Source organism: Peromyscus eremicus, chromosome 9 (assembly GCF_949786415.1).
Source record: "Peromyscus eremicus chromosome 9, PerEre_H2_v1, whole genome shotgun sequence".
NCBI lineage: Eukaryota > Metazoa > Chordata > Mammalia > Rodentia > Cricetidae > Peromyscus > Peromyscus eremicus.
In genome coordinates this window covers 67801102-67823872 of record NC_081425.1, presented here as the reverse complement: position 1 = coordinate 67823872, position 22771 = coordinate 67801102, and the positions used below count along the sequence as shown (strand labels likewise).

The window sequence follows — 22771 nt, the reverse complement described above, 5'->3', positions numbered from 1 at the left end:
ACTCCTATGGAAATGTTAGATTTAAGGAAATTCAAGGAAGCTATAGCCTCATATGGCATGCATTCACCTTTTGTGAAGCAGATGTTAAACTCTAAACTCGTGGTCAACTTGTAATAGAATTGTCCCTTAAGACTGGAGAGACTTGGTTACAGCAGTCTTGGAGCCTGGTCCTCAATTACAGTGGAGGACCTGGTGGAAAGATGAGGCTAAGAGCTATTGAAATCTCCCAAGACCTAGGGCTAAAGGTATTGAAATCTCCCAAGACCAACTTCTTGGAGAGGGAGATTAAGCTAATGTACAAAGGCAATCTCTATATGATGACCACATCCTGGCTTTATGCCTTGCAGCAGATTTGAATGCTTGGGACAGAATTAAAGAAGTAGGAAAGAAAACTGAGTCATTTACTAAAGTTATACAGGGCCCAAAAGAAACCTTCAGATTTCTTACAAAGATCGACTTCAGCAGTAAACAGAATGATACCAAATTCAGAAGCTAGACAAATAATAATTGAATCTCTGGCTTTTGAAAATGCTAATACACAATGCAAAAGGGTAATTAGGCTGTTAGAGGCAAGATCAGTACCCTTGGAGGAATGGATCTGAGATACAGTCAATATTGAATCTCATAACCATGATGATGTTTGGATAGGAGAGGTGATTTCCTGAGGTTTAAGAAAAATCAAAATGCCAGGTGTTTTAATTTCGGTAAACAAGATCACCTAAAAAAAGGGATTATAAACAGGGCATTCCTAGAAACAATGTTTTTTCTAGCATAATCCAAACAGAACACCCCTCCCTTCTCGAGTATGCAGAAGGTGTGGCAAAGGCCGGCATTGAACTAATGAATATAGATCAACAAGAGACTGTCAAGGTAACCCTTTGCCATCGGGAAACACCTTGAGGGGCCTCTCACAGGCCCCCATGTCAAATTCGGTTCAGTTGTTTCCTGTCATTGTGGAGGAAACTCCTTCCCAGAGCAATTAAAGAACCTAATGCCTATTGTAAAAAACCATACTGCTCTGTATGACAGACAGCTATAAAAGGTAAAACAAAAATTTCAAGAGAAACCATAAGTCAAAATTGATAAAGATTAGATTTGAACAAGAGAGACCTCTTAATTAGAAGAGATGATAGTTCATCAAATAGTGTGACCATTCAATTTAAACTTATATGACTAACAAATGCTTTTCATTTGGTCAGATATAACTTGCCACAAGGAAACCTCTCCAAAGTTAGGGTTGGGGCACGGTTTTGTTTTTGTCTTTTCAGGAGAATAAAAGCATTCAGCTAAGGAATCTGAAGACCACTGGACAAATGAGACATGTAAAGAAAAAGGACAAATCACCCAGGAAAAAATTCCCAAGAAAAAGAGTAAATTGGTTTATTGATATATCCCATTTTCAACAGGATAAAATTTCATAAATCTTCCCAAATGTTTGTTTCTGCTGTTGTCCACAGACACATAATGCAAACAGTCTTTTTGTAGTCCCAGTCCAATTAAAACTTAAAGCTGGCTTTGGAGTTGGAGTGTGGCTCTCTTCTCTTCTCTAAACCCAAATGTGCTTGTTAAAGTAAAATCCAAAATCTCTGTCTCATGTCAGAAAGCCCACCTGATATGGGACAGAAGAAAAACCAAAATCAAGGGATGATTCTATTGATACTAATCCTAGAATCCTTTGGTTTTGACTCTTTAAAACTTTTCCTAAGGTATTACTATTATCTCAAAATTTATAAGATCAAGATATATATATATATATATATATATATATATATATATATAATATATTAACTTTTTGTCATGATATTAATGGTCATATAGAGTACTAACTAATTCTAGAAAATGAATTATGCAGAGACTGGACAACAAATGATACAGCTACCTCTCCCAGGACTTGACAATTAACCCAAATTTTTCTTTTCAGGATCCCCTAAAGATGCCATTGCCCCCAGACAGCAAGAAGTAATTTTAAGAACACAGCACCTGGGCTGGAGATATGGCTCAGTGGTTAAGGGCACTGGCTGCTCTTCCAAAGGTCCTGAGTTCAATTCCTAGCAACCACATGGTGGTTCATAGCCATCTGTAAAGAGATCTGGCACCCTCTTCTGGCCAGCAGGCATACATGCAGACAACACTGTATACATAATAAATAAATAAATCTTTAAAAAAAAAATGATGCCTATATTTCCAAGAGGTGGGGTGGATAGTTTTTGGTCTTTCAGTGGGTTATGGATATTTGTCATTATTTAGGGTTGTTGGTTACAAGTTGTTATTGGTAATGGTTTTTTAAAAAAAGCTGAACAAAGGAGATTAGATTCAGGGTTCTTGTTTTGAAAAAAGAAAAGAAAGTTGGCTTTTGTTTTTTTCTTTCTTTCTTTTTTTTTTTTTTTTTTTTTTTTTTTTTGGTTTTTCGAGACAGGGTTTCTCTGTGTAGTTTTGATGCCTGTCCTGGATCTCGCTCTGTAGACCAGGCTGGCCTTGAACTCACAGAGATCCGCCTGGCTCTGCCTCCCAAGTGCTGGGATTAAAGGCATGTGCCACCACCACCTGGCAAGGGTAAATTATTGAATCTACTTTTATTTTATTTTATTTTATTTTTTAAAGATTTATTTATTTATTATGTATACAGCATGTATGACTGCAGGCCAAAAGAGGGCACTAGATCTCATTACAGATGGTTATGAGCCACCATGTGGTTGCTGGGAATTGAACTCAGGACCTCTGGAAGAGCAGTCAGTGCTCTTAACCTCTGAGCCATCTCTCCAGCCCTGAATCTACTTTTAAAAAGCAACTACGAGTTTTTAAATATTTTACATTGACATGGATCTTTGTATATTGATACAAACTTGAGAATATTTTGTTAGAACATACTGCACATTTCTACTCTTGTTCAAACTATATACATACCTATAGATCTCATTTAACAATGTAATGCAAATTTCTAGTACTTGAAAGTTATTATTACAAACTACTTAGGATAATAAAGAAATACAGGTTAGTAGTCACCTATTACAATCAAATTTGTAGTCATATTGGGTATATTTTCAAGGTCAAACATATATTTGAGATAAATAGGTTGTCTTCAAACACTTCAGAGATCTACAGAATATGGGGCATTTAAGATCCCCCCCCCTTTGGTTTTTTTGAGACAGGTGTAGTTAAAGTTTTCCTGCCTGGATCACAGTCAGGACAAATCTCTCTCACCTGCCAGTCCCACAGCCGCTCAGACCCGACCAAGTAGACACAGAGACTTAATATTGGTTACAAACTGTATGGCCGTGACAGGCTTCTTGCTAACTGTTCTTACAGCTTAAATTAATTAATTTCTATAAATCTATACCTTGCCACATGGCTCGTGGCTTACCGGTATCTTCACATGCTGTTTGTCATCGTGGTGGCTGGCAGTGTCTCTCTGACTCAGCCTTCCACTTTCCAGCTTTATTCTCCTCCTTGTCCCGCCTACACTTCCTGCCTAGCCAATGGCCAATCAGTGTTTTATTTATTGACTAATCAGCAACACATTTGCCATACAGAACATCCCACAGCAGACAGGTTTTCTCTGTGTTGTTTTGGTGCCTGTCCTGGATCTCACTCTGTAGACTAGACTGGCCTCGAACTCACAGAGATCTGCCTGGCTCTGCCTCCCAAGTGCTGGAATTAAAGGCATGTGCCACCACTGCCTGGCCATTTAAGACATTTTAATAACATAGGTTCTTTTGTGTTTATGTGTGTGACAATGAGACATGTCTTCTCCTGGCAGCACCAATCTACATCAGAGAAGATGATGGGCATTGAAGAAACTCCATATGGAGTTTACTTTCTTTGTGGCAAAAGTTAGCCACTAGGCAAAAAAGTGTCCTTGCCTCAAATGCCAACAGTATGCTGTCCAAAATGGACAAGCCGGACACAAAAGAAAGTGACTGCCAAACTTTGCCAAGACAAGGTAGGGCAACCCTTTAGAATATCCTGCTTCACAGAAAAGTCTGTCAGATATGCTAGACTGGTAGGCCAAAGATGGACGCCCCAATGTTGAAGAGGAACCTTGGGTGACTGTCCAGGCAGCCAGTTGTTTCTGTCATTTCTCACATTTTTTAGAAGTCCCTCGTTTGCACTTCCTGCTTACTCAGGTAGTATTATTTCCTTCTCCGGTCTCTGATGGAGTTGAAGCCTTTATAGTTATAGTTTTTCTTGTTACCAGATTCAGAAAAGAAATTCACTAAAGAGGTGTAAAGTGTATAGGGTTTAGAGATACTAAGAGATAGTTTGGTAATGCAAGTTAGAATAGAAAGTGAATTAGGTACAACCTTTTGGACTCACCAAGATAGGATAGATAATGGAGTATTTTCTCTGAATTTGTCAATTGTTAATGAACTAGAGATTGTTGACCTATTTATTGCCTGTATATATTATATATATTGTACTTACTGTATATAGTTTTTCTTATATTAGTTATAACCTTTTTTATTTTAGACAAAAAGGGGGAAATGTGGTGATATTTTGTGCTGTAACAAATAAAGCTTGCCTGAAGATCAGAGGATGGAGCTAGCCATTAGCTAACCATAAAAGCCTGGAGGTCTGTACAGACAGACAGGAAGTGATATGGCTGGGCAGAGAGAGAAAGTTGTAAGTGGGGCAGAGACGGAAGCTCACCCTTTTTGGTCTGAGTCATCGTGGAAGTAAGAGGTGACTTTGGCTAGCTTCTTTACTTCTCTGATCTTTCAGCGTTTACTCCTATATCTGACTCTGAGTTTTTATTATTAAGACCAATTAGAATTCATGCTATATATGTATGTGTCTGTGTGTGTATGCGTACACAGAGATCTGCCTGCCTCTTCCTCCCGAGTGCTGGGGGTTAAGGCATGCACCACCGCCTGGCTGCTGCATGTTATTTTTGTGTATGCTGGAGATGAACCCAAAGTCTGAGCATGCTAGGCAAGTACTCCACCACTGGCACCATTACCAACCCTTAGTGCACGTCGTTTTTTGACAAAAGCTCCTTCATGACTCCAGGTGTGGAATTTTCCATTGTAGCATCCTATTTGGATTCAACAAGTTTGATTTTGGAGCACTTCAGAATTCAGTTTTCTGGTTTGGACCACTCAAAGTATACTTGTGAAGGCAATATGAAGGCCTAGACTTGATTTTACAGACTCCATCTTAGACCACCTGGTGACCGGGGGCTCTACTCAGTTCCAGGAAGAACCTCGGGAATGTGCTATGACAACTTGAACAGATACCCTAGAAGCAGTCAATTAAGAAACAGAGCAGTAAAGTTTAACAAGATCCAGATGCTCCTGCAGACATCCTGTCAGCAGTTTATGGCCCTTGCAGATATCCAGATATCATGTCAGAAGGTTGTAGCTCTCCACCAAAAGTCTAACCCAACAGTTTCAAATGTGGTTTTGCACCAAAAGTCTAGACCAATAGTTTCAAAAAATCACCTTGCCCCATATCCCTTCTACCCAATCCCAAAAACCAACAAGGCATGTAATTCCCGGCTTGTGGTTTGTTTGGTTTTTTTCCCTTAAAAACCGTCCAACCCCTGAGCCCGGGACTGCTGCATTTCCCTCTATGTGCCGGGTGTCAGCCCAGGTTCGAACCCAGCAATAAAAAGACCCTTGTGTGCTTGCATTCCCTCCTTGGTGGTCTCTGGGGGTTTCGAGACACAGGTACAACACACTTAACTCATGAGAATGTGTCATGGAGGCTCTTGAGGAATGGTGAGGCAGAGGCAAGTGGATTTCTATGAGTTCGAGGCCAGCTTGGTCTACAGAGCCAGTTCCAGGACAGCCAGGGCTACACAGAGAAACCCTGTTTCAAAAAAAGGAATCAGAGCTGCTGCCTTATATCCAATATTCAGGAGGCAGAGGCAGGGAAATCTCTGAGTTCAAGGCCAGCCTGGTCTACATACTAAATTCCAAGACAGCCATAGTTACATAGTGAGACCTTGTCTTTAAAAAAAGATATAATTTTTAGCACCAGTACAACTTCCTCAAAAAAGTGTTTAACAGTGTCCTCTGTGTTGTATTTCCATAAATATTCTCACAAATAACATACACTTTCCCTCCCCAGCACTCGGCTATCGTATTAGTCATGTCTGTGGCCATGTCTTCTCTAAACCCAACGCTGTATCTGAACTGTTTTGGCTACCATTACAATTCCCTAAACCCACTCATTACTACTTCAGTTCTGCTGGATGAGAACCAAATTTTCCTGATTGGTTCTAACCTTGATCATGTCTTAATGAGCAGACAAATGTTAAAAATCATGCAGAATGCCGCACCAATGAGGTTCGTTGGATGCTACTCTTCTGAGTTATCCCCAAATTCCCAAGCCTGGCGACAGCCCACGAAAGGTCTTGGACACAGCTGCGAATGGTTCCGCCACAGGTATCTCGACCGCCTCGGACGACGCAGGATGCACGCGGGACAGTTCCTCCCGCCCCGAACACCCAGCCCACAGCGGGCCCTCCCTTCCGTACGCTGACCCAAGATGGCGGGGCCCGCGATTGAGAACCACATTCAAGATGTCGGCTTCCGGTTTTCCCGGCAGCGTCGCGCGTGGCCGCCGGGGCCACGCCCACTTCCGGCCCCTTTGCTGCGGCATGGCTGCGTTGGGGATTTGGCTGTCCAGTGAGTGACTGTGGGGTTGGGGGACCCGGGAGCCGCTGGGTGGCCTGCCCTCTAACTCCCTGCTCTTCCAGGAGGTGTCCGGAGGTTGCACTGCAGTGCAGCGGCTGGGGCCGGCGGCCGGTGGCGACTGGAGTGAGTGCCGGGCGGGGGCGGGGGCGCGGCGGGACCTGGCAGCCAGCCGAGTCCTCATCCCACTGTTTCCCCACCCAGGCAGGGACTGGCTGCCAACCCTTCCGGCTATGGGCCCCTCACGGAGCTTCCTGACTGGTCTTTCGCCGGTGAGCGTTGATGTCAGGTTTTTGTTTTTTTTCTTTTTTCTCCGGGAGACCACCCCTGGTGGGGACTGGGGGCGTGTCTGGGAAAATATTGAACCTTTTACTTAGGAGAGTTTGCGGAAAGGAACTCTAATTTTGTCTGACTACAGAGCTGGGTGTGGTAGCTCACACCTGAAGTCTTAGCTTTTGGGAGCTGAAGCAGAGGGATTGCTGTGTGGTCAGTGCAAGTTATGTGCTGCAGTAGGGAGTCCCAGATTATCCTGAACTACAGAGTGAGACCCTGTGTATAAATAAATAAATAAATAAATAAATAGTAAATTGGCTTAAGGGAGGTGAGCTGTTAGGGGATCATGGCTTGTAGATATAATTCTAACTTGGGCTGTCCTGGGACTGGAAGGGTGCGTGATGACTTTTATCTTTTCAGAAGGGGGCATGTGTGGTGAGTGTATTTTTAGAACTTGACTCCACATACACAAGGAATTCTTTGGAAAGCCGCTGCAAGGAACACTGAGGATCCCTCAAAACTGAAGATAGATTCAATTCAGAGAAGCCTTTTTTTTTTTTTTTTTTTTTTTTTTTTTTTGTAAAAAGAAAAAGATTATGGGGCTGGAGAGGGGCCTGAGATGCACTGACTCTTATTCAGGAGGAATTTGGATTCTATCCCCAACACCCACACAGTGACTCACAACCGCTTGTAACTCTAGTTCCAGGGAATCCGCGCCATCTTCTCACTTCCACCTGAACCAGGCACCCACACAGTGCAAGCAAAAACACCCATTCACATAAAAATAAAACATTTAAAAAAAAAACCATAAAATGAAAAAAGAGTAATGACACACGCCTGTAATCAGGAGGCAGAAGCAGGAGGATTGAGAGCTAGGGAACAGCCTTGGCTACCTCGTGAGAACCTGCCTCAAAAATGAAAAGTGAGCTGGGTGGTGGTGGTGCACACCTTTAGTCCCAGCGCTCCAGAGGCAGAAGCAGGTGGATCTCTGAGTTCAAGGCCACCATGGTCTACAGAGCAAGTTCCAGGACAGCCAGGGATACAGAGAAACCCTTGTCTCAAAAAACAAAACAAAACAAAAAAACCCACATACATTTCATTATACAGTGAGATAAAGTTCAGCAAAGCCCCACATTGAGTGAAGGGTTTCTGAAGATGAAACACTGAATTGAGCACTGCAGATGAACCTAATTCCATGCTAATGACACGGCTAAATGAAATAATAGGAATGTGCCTTGGAACTGATTTTCATGATTCTGTTGTACCGCACCACTCAAGATGCTAGATGAATTTTAGAAAAGTTAAGCTAGAATGGTTGTGAACTGGTTTCCTCTTCAGCATTATTTTTGATGGGCAGTGCTGGGATTTGAACCTAGGGCCCCACCCCAGCCCTGGTGAATGTGAACTGGAAGAGGGGAACCTAAAGACTGACTCTTCTCTACTTCCTATGACATCACAATGTTCGGACGAGATGGCCAGACCACATTTTAACCCTTGCCTTTTTCTTGCCTCTATCTGTAGATGGCCGCCCTGCTCCCCCAATGAAAGGCCAGCTTCGAAGAAAAGCTCAAAGGGAAAAGCTTGCAGTAAGTGGCTGGAACTCCAGCAAGGCCTATGCTTACAATTGGGGGAAGAAAATTTAAGTCCTCATTTATCTTTGTTTCCTTTAAGATTAACTCTTATATGTATGTGCTCCGCCTCTGAATGTGTGTTCACCACATGTGTGCCTGGTGCCTATAGAAGTCAAAGGAGGGTGTCAGATCCCCTGGAACTGGAATTACAGATGGTTGTGAGCTGCCATGTGGGTGTTGGGAGTTGAACCTGGGTCCCATGCAAGAGCAGAAAGTACTCTTAGCCATGGAGCCATCTCTCCAGCACCATAAATTGTAGTTCGTTTTAAGTTGTGTTGCACCTGACTATTTGGCAATGCTTGGGATCAAATCCGGGGCTTCCTGCCTCCTAGACAAGCACACCGGCAGCAGCTGTGTCTCCAGTGTGACAGCCATTTATTCATTTATTTGGGCAAGGTATATAGACCAGGCTGGCCTCAAACTCACAAGAGATGGGCCTGCCCTTGCCCCCTTAGTGCTAGGATCGAAGGATGCACCACCCTACCTGCCCAAGGCAAATGTTTTAATAGCACGTGAGAAGGGAAGACTCAAGTAGGGCAGACACTCCCCTTCACATTGTCACCTCCCTTCTGTCCTGCAAATACCCGTCCGGTGCCAGTCAGCAGCATCAATAGCCAGCTGAAAACCTCTGGCTTCTGGGGACAGAGGATAGCTGCTCCATGGCACACTTGAGCCCCAGATGTTATTTTTTCTTTTCCTGTCTGTTTCAGAGGCGAGTTGTCCTGCTGACACAGGAAATGGATGCTGGATTACAGGCCTGGAAGCTAAAGCAACAGAAGCTGGAGGAAGAAAGGAAGCAGGAAAGTGGTCTTAAACCCAAAGGGATTTCACTGAGAAGCCCACTTCCACATCAATAAAAAACAGCTCCATTCCCGCTTTCCCAGACTCTCTGGCTTTCTTTTCTGTGGCCTGAATGCTTTATCCCATACAGAACGAAGCCGTTTTTCCCGCCATTTGTATTGACAGAAGACCTCAAGCACTAAGAGGAACTTACAATCACTGCCTCGAGGCTTGGCCCAGAGCCCTCCTCACTCCATCCCAGTCCAGCCAGATCTTACTCTGGGGCTGTTATTTTGCCCCTGGTGCTAGAGAACAAACCCAGAGCCCTGCAGAAGCTAAGCATGCCACCACCCTACCACTTAGCCTTGCTCAGGGATTTTCTTCTTTCTTTTTCTTTTTTTGGTGTTTTGAGACAGGGTTTCTCTCTGTAACAGCCCAAGCTGTCCTGGAACTCACTCTGTAGACCAGACTGGCCTCAACCTCACAGAGATCCGTCTGCCTCTGCCTCCCAAGTGCTGGGATGAAAGGCGTGCGACACCACGGCCAGCCTTGCTCTGAGATTTTAATCCTTTCCCATATTGGCCATAAGGCCGACCCAGCTAAGAGTAGCAGCTGCTCTGTGAAGGAAGAAAAGGGGACAGCACCAGTTTTCCTGTTTTTACCAAGGTACTTGAGTCACCTCTCAGTCAGCTCATAACCATAATCAGCTCAGTTATGTGCAGTTGGCATCCAATAAACGTTTTGATGAAAAGGACTTCCCAGAGGCTAGAGAGATGGCTCATCAGTTAAGAGCACTGACTGCTCTTCCAGAGAACCCAGGTTCAATTCCTAGCACCCACATGGCAGCTCACAACTGTAACTTCAGTTTCAGGGAACCCAACACCCATGGCCAAACACCAATGCACATAAAGAGGAAATTTGCTGCAGATTTCAAAAAGGGCTTCCCATTGGAGGTCCTTTTTTCTTTCTGAGATAGGGTCTTTATATAGCTCTGGCTGGCCTGAAACAGCCTGTAGACCAAGCTGTCTTGAGCTCACAAAGATCCACCTGCCTCTGTCTGGGTTTAAAGTCATGCCACCACACCTAGCAGAAGTCTCTTAAGCAACGGGTGTCTGGATACATGGTCCAGGAGACACTCACTCTGGAAAGCTGACACAGAATTAAACTTGTGTGTTTAGTCTTCCGCTAAAGGAGTTATGTTCTGACTGAATTCCAGAGGTTGGTTGAAGAGGGGTCTGTACTTCCTCACCCCTACACAATGCCACTGTGGCACTAATACCCACTGTCCACCCCTTGGAAACTGCCCATGACCTGGCAACCATTCATTTTATTGATCATGAGCTCACTCTCCCCTGGATTCTGAAGGCAAGGACCTTTGTTCCCGGTCCAGTACTGAATGTTGGCCTTGCATCTTCCCACCACAAACCTGGTTGGTAGTTGTGGATTTCTGGAGCCTCTCCTACCTGACCTCTCTACCCTCGGCTTTACTGCTTCCCTTCGCTAGCTCTCCCTCCCTTCCTCTCCCCTCTACCTCCTTCCTCTCGCTGACCAAATGCAATTCTTGGATCTTACATTTCGCTGATGGTCGAGTTTTCTGTCTCCCACACTTTTCCTGCCTCTGTCCCACTGCTTGGTGTTTTTCCAGATCTAGTTCTCAACCTCTTATCTATCTCCCTTCCTCACTGCCAGCTTCAGCCTGTCCTCCCCTTCCCTGCATACCTCTCCTTTTGTTCTCAGAGCCCAGCCATCACGGAAGCTGGGCTCTAAGGAACTGTCTCCAGTGTAAAGACTTAACAAAACTCCAGAATCCTAACTTCCAATCCTTCCTCCTCCAACAATTCCAATCAGACTTTTACTTGGCTTTCCCCAGTTCTGGGACCTTGAACGCTTTTCCTATTCTGGCAGTTCACACTTAATGGAACAGCTAGATTGCAAAAGCCATTAATAAAGGGCCGGACCCCCAAATTCAAAGTAATTGTGATTGTTGTTAGGCAATGGTTTTTGTTACAATATAAGTTTGAGGCAGGAGGAGTAGGCTGTCCACAGATCAGCACACAATTCCTCCTTGTTAGTAAATGCCCCTTCCTCACAAGCGTTGAAAACTCCATGTCACCACCATCCCTAGCCATCAGGCCTCCCAGTACTTAACACTCTGAAGTGAGACATGCTGAATACTACGGGAATCAGGCCACCAAAAAATGCTTAGGAAGAGAAAGTCTTCCGCATCCCGTCCCCCGGGACACCCAGGCTCCTAGTTAGTTGTTGGCGGTGGCCTCAACCCCTGCAGATGGCAGCCTGCACCACAGAAAGACAACTTTTTTCCCCCTTCTCTCCTGCCTGCTCTTGGCTGTAATTGGATTCAGGCTGAAACAACCACGTCCCCACCAGGAAAGGAGGGCATTGGGGCGGGGGCGGAGGAGAGGCTGTGGGAGAAGGGAGGGACCAAAGGAGAGAGCAGAGAGGGCTTCCAACCCAGTTCGCCGACTAAGCAGAAGAAAGATCAAAAAACGGAAAAGAGGAGAGCAAACAGGCACTTTCAGGAGCAATCCCCTCACCTCCAAGCCGCCTGCGCTCTAGGAATCCAAGTTCCGTGCCTTCAGAAGACAAAGGCGCCCAAGGAGAGCGGCGGCGCGACCCCAGGGCGTGGGCCCCGCCGCGGAGCCCGCACCGCCCGGCGCCCCGACGCCGCGGACCATGTCTCCCGCCCCTCGACCCTCCCGCAGCCTCCTGCTCCCCCTGCTCACGCTCGGCACCGCGCTCGCCTCCCTCGGCTGGGCCCAAGGCAGCAACTTCAGCCCCGAAGTAAGTGAGCTCCTCCGGCCCTTGCCGGAGTTGCGCCCGCCGGGTAAGCGAGCCCGGGGGTCTCCAAGGGGACAGCCCCCGCTGAGAGCAGGGCTGGGGGGGGGGGGTTCTGCTGCTCCGGCCTTTCTTTTCCCTCCTGATCTGCAAACTTGCAAGTCGATCCAACTTTTGCCTGCCTCCAACAAACCCCCTCCGCCGCCGCCGCCGCCTCTTTCCCATTCCCCCCTTCCCTGGAAGAACTTTGCAGCGGGGCCTGGGCCTCGCTCTCCCGGGCTCTGCGCGCACTCTGGCACCGGGCAGGAGCCTCGTAAACACCGGACTCCGCTCCAACCCCGCGCCGTCCGGGCCGGTGTCACACGCGAGTTGTTCCATCCGTTTGGCAGCGCTCAGGTGCCCGCACGGGCGCATCTGTACCAAGTGGGGCGTCAGGGGTGGCCGGGCGCAACCCGCCTCCCCTGGACCGCCCTCGGTGCGGGCCTCGGGCCCTGGCGTCGAGGATCACGGCGGGCCGAACTTCCGCGCACACAAAGCTCTTCTTGTGAGCCTCGGGGCGCAGCCTGGCCACCGCCTCCCCGCGTCCTCACCCCAACCGGCGCCTTCGGGGCGGGGCGGGGGGGGGGGGGCTTTTTTGTTGCTAATTGTTTTTCTGCGTTAATTACTGAGAGACTGGGGGGAGTTGCTCGGGCGGCGAGTGAGTTGAGGGCCGGCCTGGGTCACCCTCAAGCGTCCCAACTGACTTGGTCGCCCCCACCCCCAACCCTCCCGAGACCATAGCCCACCCCGGTCCTGAAGGAAGCTGCGTGGGAGTAGTCTGAGGAAGTCTTCCCTCCTCTTATTTTGGGGTGAAGGTGGGAGATGGATTTAATCAGCTTCTTATTTTGGGCCACCCAACCCACTCATCCTGGTGAGGACCTGGGTGTGGTAGGGAAGGGCTGGGAAGGGCTCAAAGTGCAGGATACGGTCTGGATTTGACTCCTTCTGCTCTAGTCCCAGGCCCAGACCGGATCACACCCTCCGAGGTAACGTCTCCGGGGCACACGCTGCCTGTGCCCCCTAAGAGACCTGGGGCTGAAGGGACAAGCGTGGCCCTAGGAGCGGAGCCACACTTGTCCATAGAGACTAGAAAGAGTAAAATCCTCCCTGAGACTGGAGACCAAACCCAGTTGTCAAAGAGGAGGTGACTTTCCCAGGCCTGAAGCTCCCGTCTTAGCCCCAAAGAGAGAGTGCCTAACAAAAGGAACCTCTGGAAGACTGCCCACTGCCAACTTCTTTTTCCCCTCCCCAGCCTCCACTAGGTCCCCTAGGGGAGGGCCAGCAGCCCTGGCTCTGCCCTAAGTGGGTCATGGTCGTCCCAGAGCCAGAACCACCATTTGCTTCTGGAACACAGTAGGGTGGGAAGCCGAGGGAGGGCGGGGCAGACCCAGAAGAGGCTAGAATCCAAGGCTTCGTGGAGAGCTGGAGGGCCCCCACCCTGCCGGCCGCCGTGACTTTCTCCTAGGGAATACCCTGCCCTTACTGATCAAGACAATGCCAGCCTACTGGCTCCTGCCACCTAACTACTCCAGGTCTCTTCTCCAGGCCTCAGGCAGCTAGCTAGCTCCCTTTCACCAGGCCTCCACAGCTCCACACCAGCTCCAGGACAGTGTGTCTGGTGCTTCACCCTTCCCCCACTCAGCCGCAGACACCAGAGTCCTCTCCTGCGGTTCCAGTCTCATAGTCTGTGGTTCCTGCTTTGCTCAGAGCCTGGCTCTGTGAGAAGGAGAAAAGAAACATGCCCAGTCCGGGAAAGGAAAATGATGGGGACACTTTCTTTCTTGGCTTTGTGATACTCTTCCGGGGAGTCCCGTTGCCTGACAAAGCATCCATTTTCCTCCACAGGGTACAGGGCAGGGTTTATGAGTCTCCTTATTTAGACCTGCCTATCTCTTGAAAGGCTCGTTGGAAAGGGATTTACCCAGAGCTCCTGGCTGTGATGCTTCTTCACCCACCGGCCTCCCTTCTCCATCCTCCTCCAGAAGCACGCCTTCTCTTTGGCTAAGAGAACCTTTCCTCCTCCTAACTTCCAGCTGTGGGGGAGGGGCGGGCCACTCCCACCCTTTCCCGAAGGCCTGTAGCAGCTGTTATCCCAGCAGGGGTCAGAGCCTACAGGTGAGACTAGGAGCCAAGGGAGTTCCCTGCATACTCGGTACAGGCCACAGCAGGCCTCTGCAGGGCACTGGTAGTGGCATCAGCTAGCACAGGTTAGGGCAAGCCTTCGGATCCGAGGGAACAGCTCTGGATGTACACACCCTGCTAGGCCCCTCTGACACACAAGAGGTTAAACTCAACGCGCCCTTGAGGAGCGTTTTGAGAAACAGGTGATGCTAAGGTTGTTTGGCCAGGCTTATTGGCTGGGGGAAAGGCTGGGTTGTTTACAGCTCAGGCCCAAACTCACGTCAGCCTTGAGGGGAATCGCTTCCTGGAACGATGTTGCAATTTCTGCCCCTGTCGACTCAGGTCCTAAGTCAGCTGCTCCTGAATCACCCCCAGACCCCACAAAAGAGCATTGCTCTCCCACCCATGACTAGGCCTGAAGGGGGAGCAACATGTGGAGATAAATCATCCTAATAACCGTGGGTAGGAGATGCAGGACCCAAGGCAGCTTTGGCCCTCTTCTCCTCCAAATGCCCATTCTAGGCAACGTGAAGCTCCCTCTGAACTTGCTGTCTGGGTCATGTCTCCCTATAAAAGAAGCCATACATAACATGGCTTGCTTGGCTTTCTGAGCCTAGATCACTAGGTCATAGAGTATTTATTTAGGGTGATGGCTGATTAGCTATCACCTCTAAAGAGCCCAGCTTCTCCATCAGCATCCAGCCTCAACCCTGACTCCTTTTCTGGACTCCTTAAAAAGATTTCCGCTGTGAGAGTCCTCCAAGTATGGCCCCCAGTTCCAGGAACTCCCTCACCCTGTTCAGAACCCCTCACCCTGACTCTACTATTCTACCTATCATGGACCTAACCCATTTTCAAATGGGACATGCCATCTTTGCAAGGACTGACAGAGGAAAAAAGTGCTGGAGAAAATGTCGGCCCTAAGAAGACACTCTAGGGTGTGGGGATAGGTTAGTAAAATGCTTGCTTTGCAAGCTTGAGGGCCTGATGTGAACCCTGGTACCCATGTTAAAAAAAAGAGAGACAAGGTGGCACACACTTGTAATCTCAGCGCCACGGAGGCAGAGGCAGGCAGTTCCCTGAGGCTTGCTGGTCATCCAGCCTGGCCTAATAGGTGAGAGACTGTCTGAAAAACAAGGTGGACAGCTCCCAAGGAACACATCAGACATTGACCTTTGGCCTCCACATGCATGTAAACCCAAACCAAAAACATCCTAAAACTCTCTCAGTCCATCAGTCCTTTCATTTATCAGCATACTATAGCCAGTCAGGACCAGTGGTTCTCCAGCCTTGTAACAGTCTGCTCCCCATCACCCCTGGGGACAAGCCGTACTGAGGTCCAGGCTATAGAGTTCAAGTCAACAGTCAGCCTGAGAGTTCCTGCCAGAACCAGGCTGGGAGCCCATCTTACTTCTCACTAAGCCAAGGACACCAGCCAGACGCTGTGGAGAGGCAGGTGGGCCCCCAGGGCCAAGTGGAAAATTCTCTAAGCCACACTCCTCTCCCTACAGGCCTGGCTGCAGCAGTATGGCTACCTACCTCCAGGGGACCTGCGCACCCATACGCAACGCTCACCCCAGTCACTCTCAGCTGCCATTGCCGCCATGCAAAGGTTCTATGGTTTGCAAGTGACAGGCAAGGCTGATTCGGACACCATGAAGTAAGTTCCTGACATCCACTGACCACGCTGAACACCAGAAATGTCGCACTTGATGCTGGCCCTGCGCCAGTATCCCAACCCTCTCCCGTTCACATCACTACCTGCCCTTTCCCTACGCCGACACACACACACACACACACACACACACACACACACACAAAGCCTCACCCAACACTGACCTGGGGCCAGAGGCCAGGACCCTGGGTCAACTGTAGCACGCCAGTCTCTCCCCTTGAAGGCTTTTTTATTTTATATACTGTTCTGACCCCAATGTTCCCACCCTAGGGCCATGAGGCGCCCTCGCTGTGGTGTTCCAGATAAGTTTGGTACTGAGATCAAGGCCAATGTCCGGAGGAAGCGCTATGCCATTCAGGGCCTCAAGTGGCAGCATAATGAGATCACTTTCTGGTGAGTCCAACAGCCTAGAGATTTTTCTCGCATCCACTCCCCTTCCCTGCAGTTGTATAATGTAGAGACAGAGATGGCCTGCACTGGTCTCCTCCATCCTTAGGGAGTGGGAAGGAAAATGGCTCCAATCTTGCAGAGAAGTGCAGTCATTTGGGGGGATGCACTCTAGTGCCAACACCCCTAAGCCTTTGGTTCTTGGGGCTGAGATATCAATTATGCAATGGCAGGGCAAGCAGGTCTAGCAAGGTGGCTGGGCCGTTCAGTCAGTGCTGGGAGAGCACAGGGAACTTTGCCTCCTTTGTCCTAACGCTCCCCTTTTCTACCCTCCTGTCAGCATCCAGAATTACACCCCCAAGGTGGGCGAGTATGCCACATTCGAGGCCATCAGGAAGGCCTTCCGAGTATGGGAGAGTGCCACGCCACTGCGCTTCCGTGAGGTTCCCTATGCCTACATCAGAGAGGGTCATGAGAAGCAGGCTGACATCATGATCTTGTTTGCTGAGGGTTTCCACGGCGACAGTACACCCTTTGATGGTGAAGGGGGCTTCCTGGCTCATGCCTATTTCCCAGGCCCCAATATTGGAGGGGACACCCACTTTGATTCTGCTGAGCCCTGGACTGTCCAAAATGATGACCTAAATGGTGAGTAAGGGAACCCTGAGTTCCGCCCTGGGTAGAATGTGCAATCACTTGAACATAGAAGAGTCTAAGCTAGCCGGGTCTACATAGTAAGTTCCAGCCAGCCAGGGCTACAGTAGTGAGACCCTGTCTCATAAATCAATAAAGTTAAAAAATAAATCTAGCCGGGCGGTGGTGGCCCATGCCTTTAATCCCAGCACTCAGGAGGTAGAACCAGGTGGATCTCTGTGAGTTTGAGGCCAGCCTGGTCTACAGAGCGAGATCCAGGACAGGCACCAAAGCTACACAGAGAGACCCTGCCTCGAAAAACTAAATAAATAAATAAATAAATAAATAAATAAATAAATAAATAAAAGTGCTGAGGCAGGAGGATTGTGAATTTGAGGCCTGCCTAGACTATATAGCAAAACTGTCTCAAAATAAACAACAAAAAGACCAACAAACAGCTAAGTACTAGTCACATAAACCTAGTATGAAAGCAGGAATTATATTTTAAGCTATTTATAGCTGTATATTTGGTCTGCTGTCCCTGCCTGACTACCTTGCCAATCACAGACTTAAAAGCTTCCTTTCCAGCCACTTTTCCAGGCAAAGATGATGCCTAGTTTCTGGGAGCAACTGAGCCCCACAGTGTAGGTTTTCTTGGGATTAGAATCCTGCCCCAGGGTGCCCCATTCCACCCAGAGGAGGGTAGTGACTGGCTTCGGGCTTTCTGAACCAAACAGGAGACTGACCCTCAAGATCTGATCTTCCTGTGGTGGGGAAGCAGGGAGCCTAAGAAGGGACCCAAGCTCTCACCATCTCCATCCCTCCAGGGAATGATGTCTTCCTGGTAGCTGTGCATGAGTTGGGCCATGCTCTAGGCCTGGAGCATTCCAACGATCCCTCTGCCATCATGGCGCCCTTTTACCAGTGGATGGACACAGAAAACTTTGTGCTCCCTGACGATGATCGCCGTGGCATCCAGCAACTCTATGGCAAGTTATCCTTCCCCATCCCTGCTCCTGTCTCTGCTCTTGCCCCTTTTTGGTCTCTGGCTGGATTTTCTCTCCCTAGTGCTGTGACATCTGTACACACACTACATACCACCTTTTACTGCCTCTGTTAGCTCTGACTTTTTAAAAGTTTTTGTATATGTCTTAAGTATTGTATATGTGTGTGTGTGTGTGTGTGTGTGTGTGTGTGTGTGTGTGTGTGTGTCTGGGCACGTACATGCCTGGTGCCCATGGAGGCCAGAAGAGGACATTAGATCTCCTGAAACTGCCATGTGAGTTCTGGGAACCAAACTTGGATCCTCTGTAAGAACCCGCAAGTGCTCCTAATCAATCAGCCATATCTCCAGCTCCATAGCTCCCACTTTTGAGTATACCCAAGCTAACTACTTCAACCTTCTCCAAAAACCTGTTTACACTTTTTAAAAATATATTTATTTTTATTAGAGGGGAGTGTGTGTGTCTCTGTGTGTGTGTGTGTGTGTGTGTGTGTGTGTGTGTGTGTGTGTGTGTCCACAGAGGCCAGAGGCATCCGACTTCCTAGAAGTGGGGTTATAGGTGGTTGTGAGCCACCTGTCTGTCAGTGCTGGGAACCAAACTCACATCCCCTGCAAGAGCAGGATATGCTTTAACCACTCGCCATCTCTGGAGCACCTCCTCCCTCTTCATGCTTTCTAAGGGTGCTGTCTGTTTCTGTGTCTGTCCTTCCGTCCTCTCTACCCCAAAGTCTGAAGTGCCACTATTGTTCTCTTCCTCAGGGAGTAAGTCAGGGTCACCCACCAAGATGCCCCCTCAACCCAGAACTACCTCTTGGCCCTCTGTCCCAGATAAGCCCAGAAACCCCACGTATGGGCCTAACATCTGTGATGGGAACTTTGACACCGTGGCCATGCTCCGAGGAGAGATGTTTGTCTTCAAGGTGAGAGAGAAGAAGAGAAGAAGGGGGACAGAAGGACGCACCGCAAGGAAGCTGGGTGGGAATAGTCGTAGAAGGACTGAGAACTAAAGCCATAGGCCTGAGCGCAGTGGGGGAGCTTTGGGGACTGAAGAAAACTAAGGACATGATGTGATGGGCTCTCCCCCACCTTGGCTGGTTTCTAGGAGCGATGGTTCTGGCGGGTGAGGAATAACCAGGTGATGGATGGCTATCCAATGCCTATCGGCCAGTTCTGGAGGGGCCTGCCTGCATCCATCAATACTGCCTATGAGAGAAAGGATGGCAAGTTTGTCTTCTTCAAAGGTAACCAGGCATTTCATAGGCTGGGGAAGTTGGGAGGGTCCCCTTGGATGAGCTATTTCCACTTGAGTCCCAGAGACCTCAGAGTCAAGTTGAACCCAGGTTCTTCCCTTCTCTCGTATCCCAGGAGATAAGCATTGGGTGTTTGACGAGGCTTCCCTGGAACCTGGGTACCCCAAGCACATTAAGGAGCTAGGCCGAGGACTGCCTACTGACAAGATTGATGCCGCTCTCTTCTGGATGCCCAATGGAAAGACCTACTTCTTCAGGGGAAATAAGTAAGACCTCCAACCCTTAATCCCCAAGCCTCTCCACTCAGAAACTAATAACTACCACCGCCACCCCAAATATCCTTGTCCCTAAACTCTGAAGAAAGGCCCACTTTCCCCCCCCAAGGTGTTGCCCTGGAACTGGCTAAGCCTTTACGTTGCCGAGCAATAGGCGGTTTTTCTTAGTGCTGCCTGAGTGGGATGTGACCGGGTCACCGTTTCAGACCTGGTCATTTGTCGCCTCCTGCCCCCAACACTGTGTCTCCACCCCGGCCACCAGGCACTGTTATTAAGGTCTGCTGGTGGCTCCTGACAGCCTGGACCCTCCCTTCCACCTCCTCCTTCCGCCTCTTTCAGCTGCAGGCTCTCATTACTCAAAACCCCTGTCCCCAACCGTGTCCATAGCTAACCTTTGCTCCCTGGTGCACTCTGTCATGGGTCTGCTAACCTCTGAGGGCATTGCCCAGTATCCACTCCCTTCCCTCTCTCCCCCCCCCCCCCAGGTACTACCGTTTCAATGAGGAGTTCAGAGCAGTGGACAGCGAGTACCCTAAAAACATCAAAGTCTGGGAAGGAATCCCCGAGTCTCCCAGAGGGTCATTCATGGGTAGTGATGAAGGTGAGCGGGGCGAGGGAAACCGTGTGTCCAGAGAAGGAGGGGTATGGGGAGCTGGGGAGGAACAGAAAGACAGAGCGTCTGCTGGGAAACATGGATGATGATAGCAGTGGGGTCCTTGTCGATCACCGGGAGCCAGCCAAGTGCTTTCCTGTGTAGTACCCTCAGTCTTCCCACTCTTCCAACCTGGTGCTGTGATCGACTCCATTTTCCACTGAGGAAGCAAATGTGGAGGACGGTAGAGCGGCGAGCTCAGCCGGCCATCACGCTAACTGTGCTTTCTCCTTTGCTCTCTTTGGGGCCCGTGTGGACTCTGCCCCGTCTCGGTTCATGCCGTCTTACACCATCCTCCTGATGCCCTTCAGTCTTCACATACTTCTACAAGGGGAACAAGTACTGGAAATTCAACAACCAGAAGCTGAAAGTAGAGCCAGGCTACCCCAAGTCGGCTCTCCGGGACTGGATGGGCTGCCCCTCGGGGGGCCGACCGGATGAGGGGACTGAGGAGGAGACGGAGGTGATCATCATTGAGGTGGACGAGGAGGGCAGCGGAGCTGTGAGTGCGGCCGCCGTGGTACTGCCCGTGCTGCTGCTGCTCCTGGTGCTGGCCGTGGGCCTTGCCGTCTTCTTCTTCCGACGCCACGGGACCCCCAAACGACTGCTCTACTGCCAGCGCTCACTGCTGGACAAGGTCTGACCCCCACCGCTGGCCCACCCGCTTCTACCACCAGGACTCAGCCTCTGAAGGCCGGCGGCAGCAGGTGGTGGCAGGTGGGCTGCTCTCACCCACCCTGAGCTCCCTCCCTCCAGCCTCCCTTCTCAGCCCCTAACTGGCCCCTTCCACCCTCACCCCAGCATTGCTTCATCCATAGGTGGGTCCCCTGAGGGCCGAGCAGGAAGGTAGTCCCTTCCGGCCTCTGGCCCTCAAGGGAACCTCGCAGCTTGGTGTGTGTCTGGCCCTATTTGAATGTTTTTAGGGCTCTGCACTTGAAGGCAAGACCCTCTGGCCTCACAGGCAAAGGCCAAATGGGGTCATCTGCTTCTTTTCCATCCCCTAACTACATACCTTAAATCTCTGAACTCTGACCTCAGGAGGCTCTGGGCATGCGAGCCCTGTAAGTACCAAGTGTACCCAGTTGGCAACCTCCCACCACTCTGACTAACAGGAATCTGATAGTGTGTGTTTGGAGGTGGAAAGATTGCTCAGCTACCCTAAAGACTTTGCTTTAAAAAAAAAAAAAATCGCTCAGTGAGGGTCTTGGTGGCTTGGACAACCAAGTTCCTCTCCACAAAGATCTGCCTCTGTTCAACCCAGCCTGGAGAACTTCCAAGGAGCCTGAGCCATTAAGGACTAAAATGGGTCTGAGGAAACCCTTGGCAAGCCTGGCCCCTCCTGAATGTTAGCCTTGGATGTCGAGTTCAAGGTTGGAAGAGCTAAAAGCAGGGGAGATGGCCCCGGGTGCAGAGAGGTCAAGGAAGACAGCAGGATCTGGAGCATGGGGGATGAGCCTGGCGGCTCAAAGCAGAAAAAGACCTGTTCAAACGCAAGTAGCTGGGGCTGGGACCCAAAGATAGCAGTCAGAGGAGACAGGAAATGAGGTGTGATGGTGGCAGTGTATGCCTGGGAGTCTGGGCAGACTGCAGGGTACTCGCAGGGCACTGTGGTACCCAGGAGTGGACACATTCTGTTGGATCTCTCAGAGAGGGTCTTAAGGACACCCTGGCCTGCCTCTCTTTGCCCCCTTGCTCACTGACTCTGGAAGGGAAGGATAAGAGTGAGCACAGGAAGAAAAAGAACATATAGTACAGGGACTGGAGACTCACAGAGACCGGAGGAGGCTGTCAGTGGCCTAGCCTTGCTCAGTCTGCCTCACTACCCTAGTGAGGCAGGTGTCTGGGTGCTCCTGGGTAGGGTGGGCCCCCCCTCCCTTTCCTGATGCAGACCCTCCTCAGTCCATGTTAACTGTGTCCTGCCCTTCCTCTTCCCCACCCAGCCGACCCATTGGAAGTCTCCTTCATCCACTGAAGGTGGTCATGGTACTGGGGACTTGGGAGAGTAAGACCCTGTGGAGGGGGTGAGAGGAGAGGAGTGTCTGGGTGGGGTTTGGGAATAGGGAAATTGGGGTGAACGGTGCTGGAAGCCCAGCTAAATTTCTGTCTTGTTTGGGTTTTTTGTTTTGTTTAATGTATATTTTTATTATAATTATTATATATGAATGCCATTCAAATCGTTCCTTTTTGTTAACAAGGGGCATGGGGAGGGGTGGGGGAGGGGGGCAGAGGCAACTGACCCCAGAAACCTGCAGGGCGGGGCTGGGTCAGTGCCCTCTAAGGACATTTTTGACCTTGTTCAACCTTTCCACGGAGAATAAACTGTGTTTCACATTCTTTGTGTGACTATAGCTTGGTATAGGGGTGAATTTGATGTGACCAACAGGGCTAGGAAGAGCAGACATCAAAAACATCATTTCCCACAATGTGGGGCCTTAGCATTTGTCATAGATATTTATTCTTAGTGGACTGATGGGATTTAAGAGCTGGAGTCGGGGAGCAAGGCATACCCCACTAGAGGTTATAGGAGTGATTGGCAGAACCTAGCTTCCTTCCCCAAAATCTTAAAAGGCTACCTTTGAGACTCAAGGCTGCCGGAGACAGGAGGAAGTGGTCAAGTGAGG

The 22771-nt window shown here is 49.3% G+C and overlaps 2 protein-coding genes and 1 long non-coding RNA gene across 5 annotated transcripts; 2 read left to right on the top strand and 1 right to left on the bottom strand.

Annotated features, from left to right (window-relative positions):
* Positions 1-1355: 1355 nt before the first annotated feature.
* LOC131919441 (uncharacterized) lies at positions 1356-6728 on the bottom strand. The gene is made up of 2 exons (XR_009381249.1): positions 6226-6728; positions 1356-1609 (listed from the first exon to the last, which is right to left on the bottom strand). It is a non-coding gene; the product is annotated as an uncharacterized LOC131919441 (long non-coding RNA).
* Positions 6509-9422, top strand: Mrpl52 (mitochondrial ribosomal protein L52). 3 transcript variants are annotated; one of them, XM_059273653.1, is made up of 5 exons: positions 6509-6629; positions 6701-6761; positions 6840-6907; positions 8430-8494; positions 9250-9422. In XM_059273653.1, exons 1-5 carry the CDS (start codon positions 6524-6526, stop codon positions 9394-9396), a joined length of 447 nt encoding a protein of 148 aa, XP_059129636.1. In that variant the 5' UTR covers positions 6509-6523; the 3' UTR covers positions 9397-9422. The 3 variants fall into 3 exon arrangements, with proteins under 3 accessions (XP_059129636.1, XP_059129638.1, XP_059129637.1); XM_059273655.1 differs by lacking the exon at positions 6840-6907 and having other exon boundaries at positions 6591-6629; XM_059273654.1 differs by lacking the exons at positions 6509-6629; positions 6701-6761 and having other exon boundaries at positions 6878-6924.
* A 2187-nt stretch (positions 9423-11609) lies between these two features.
* On the top strand, positions 11610-22350 carry Mmp14 (matrix metallopeptidase 14). The gene is made up of 10 exons (XM_059273652.1): positions 11610-12121; positions 15787-15935; positions 16221-16343; positions 16678-16985; positions 17798-17959; positions 18733-18893; positions 19076-19214; positions 19339-19489; positions 19984-20099; positions 20462-22350. The coding sequence occupies exons 1-10, from the start codon at positions 12014-12016 to the stop codon at positions 20791-20793; spliced, it is 1749 nt and encodes a 582-aa protein (XP_059129635.1). The 5' UTR covers positions 11610-12013; the 3' UTR covers positions 20794-22350.
* Positions 22351-22771: the final 421 nt, after the last annotated feature.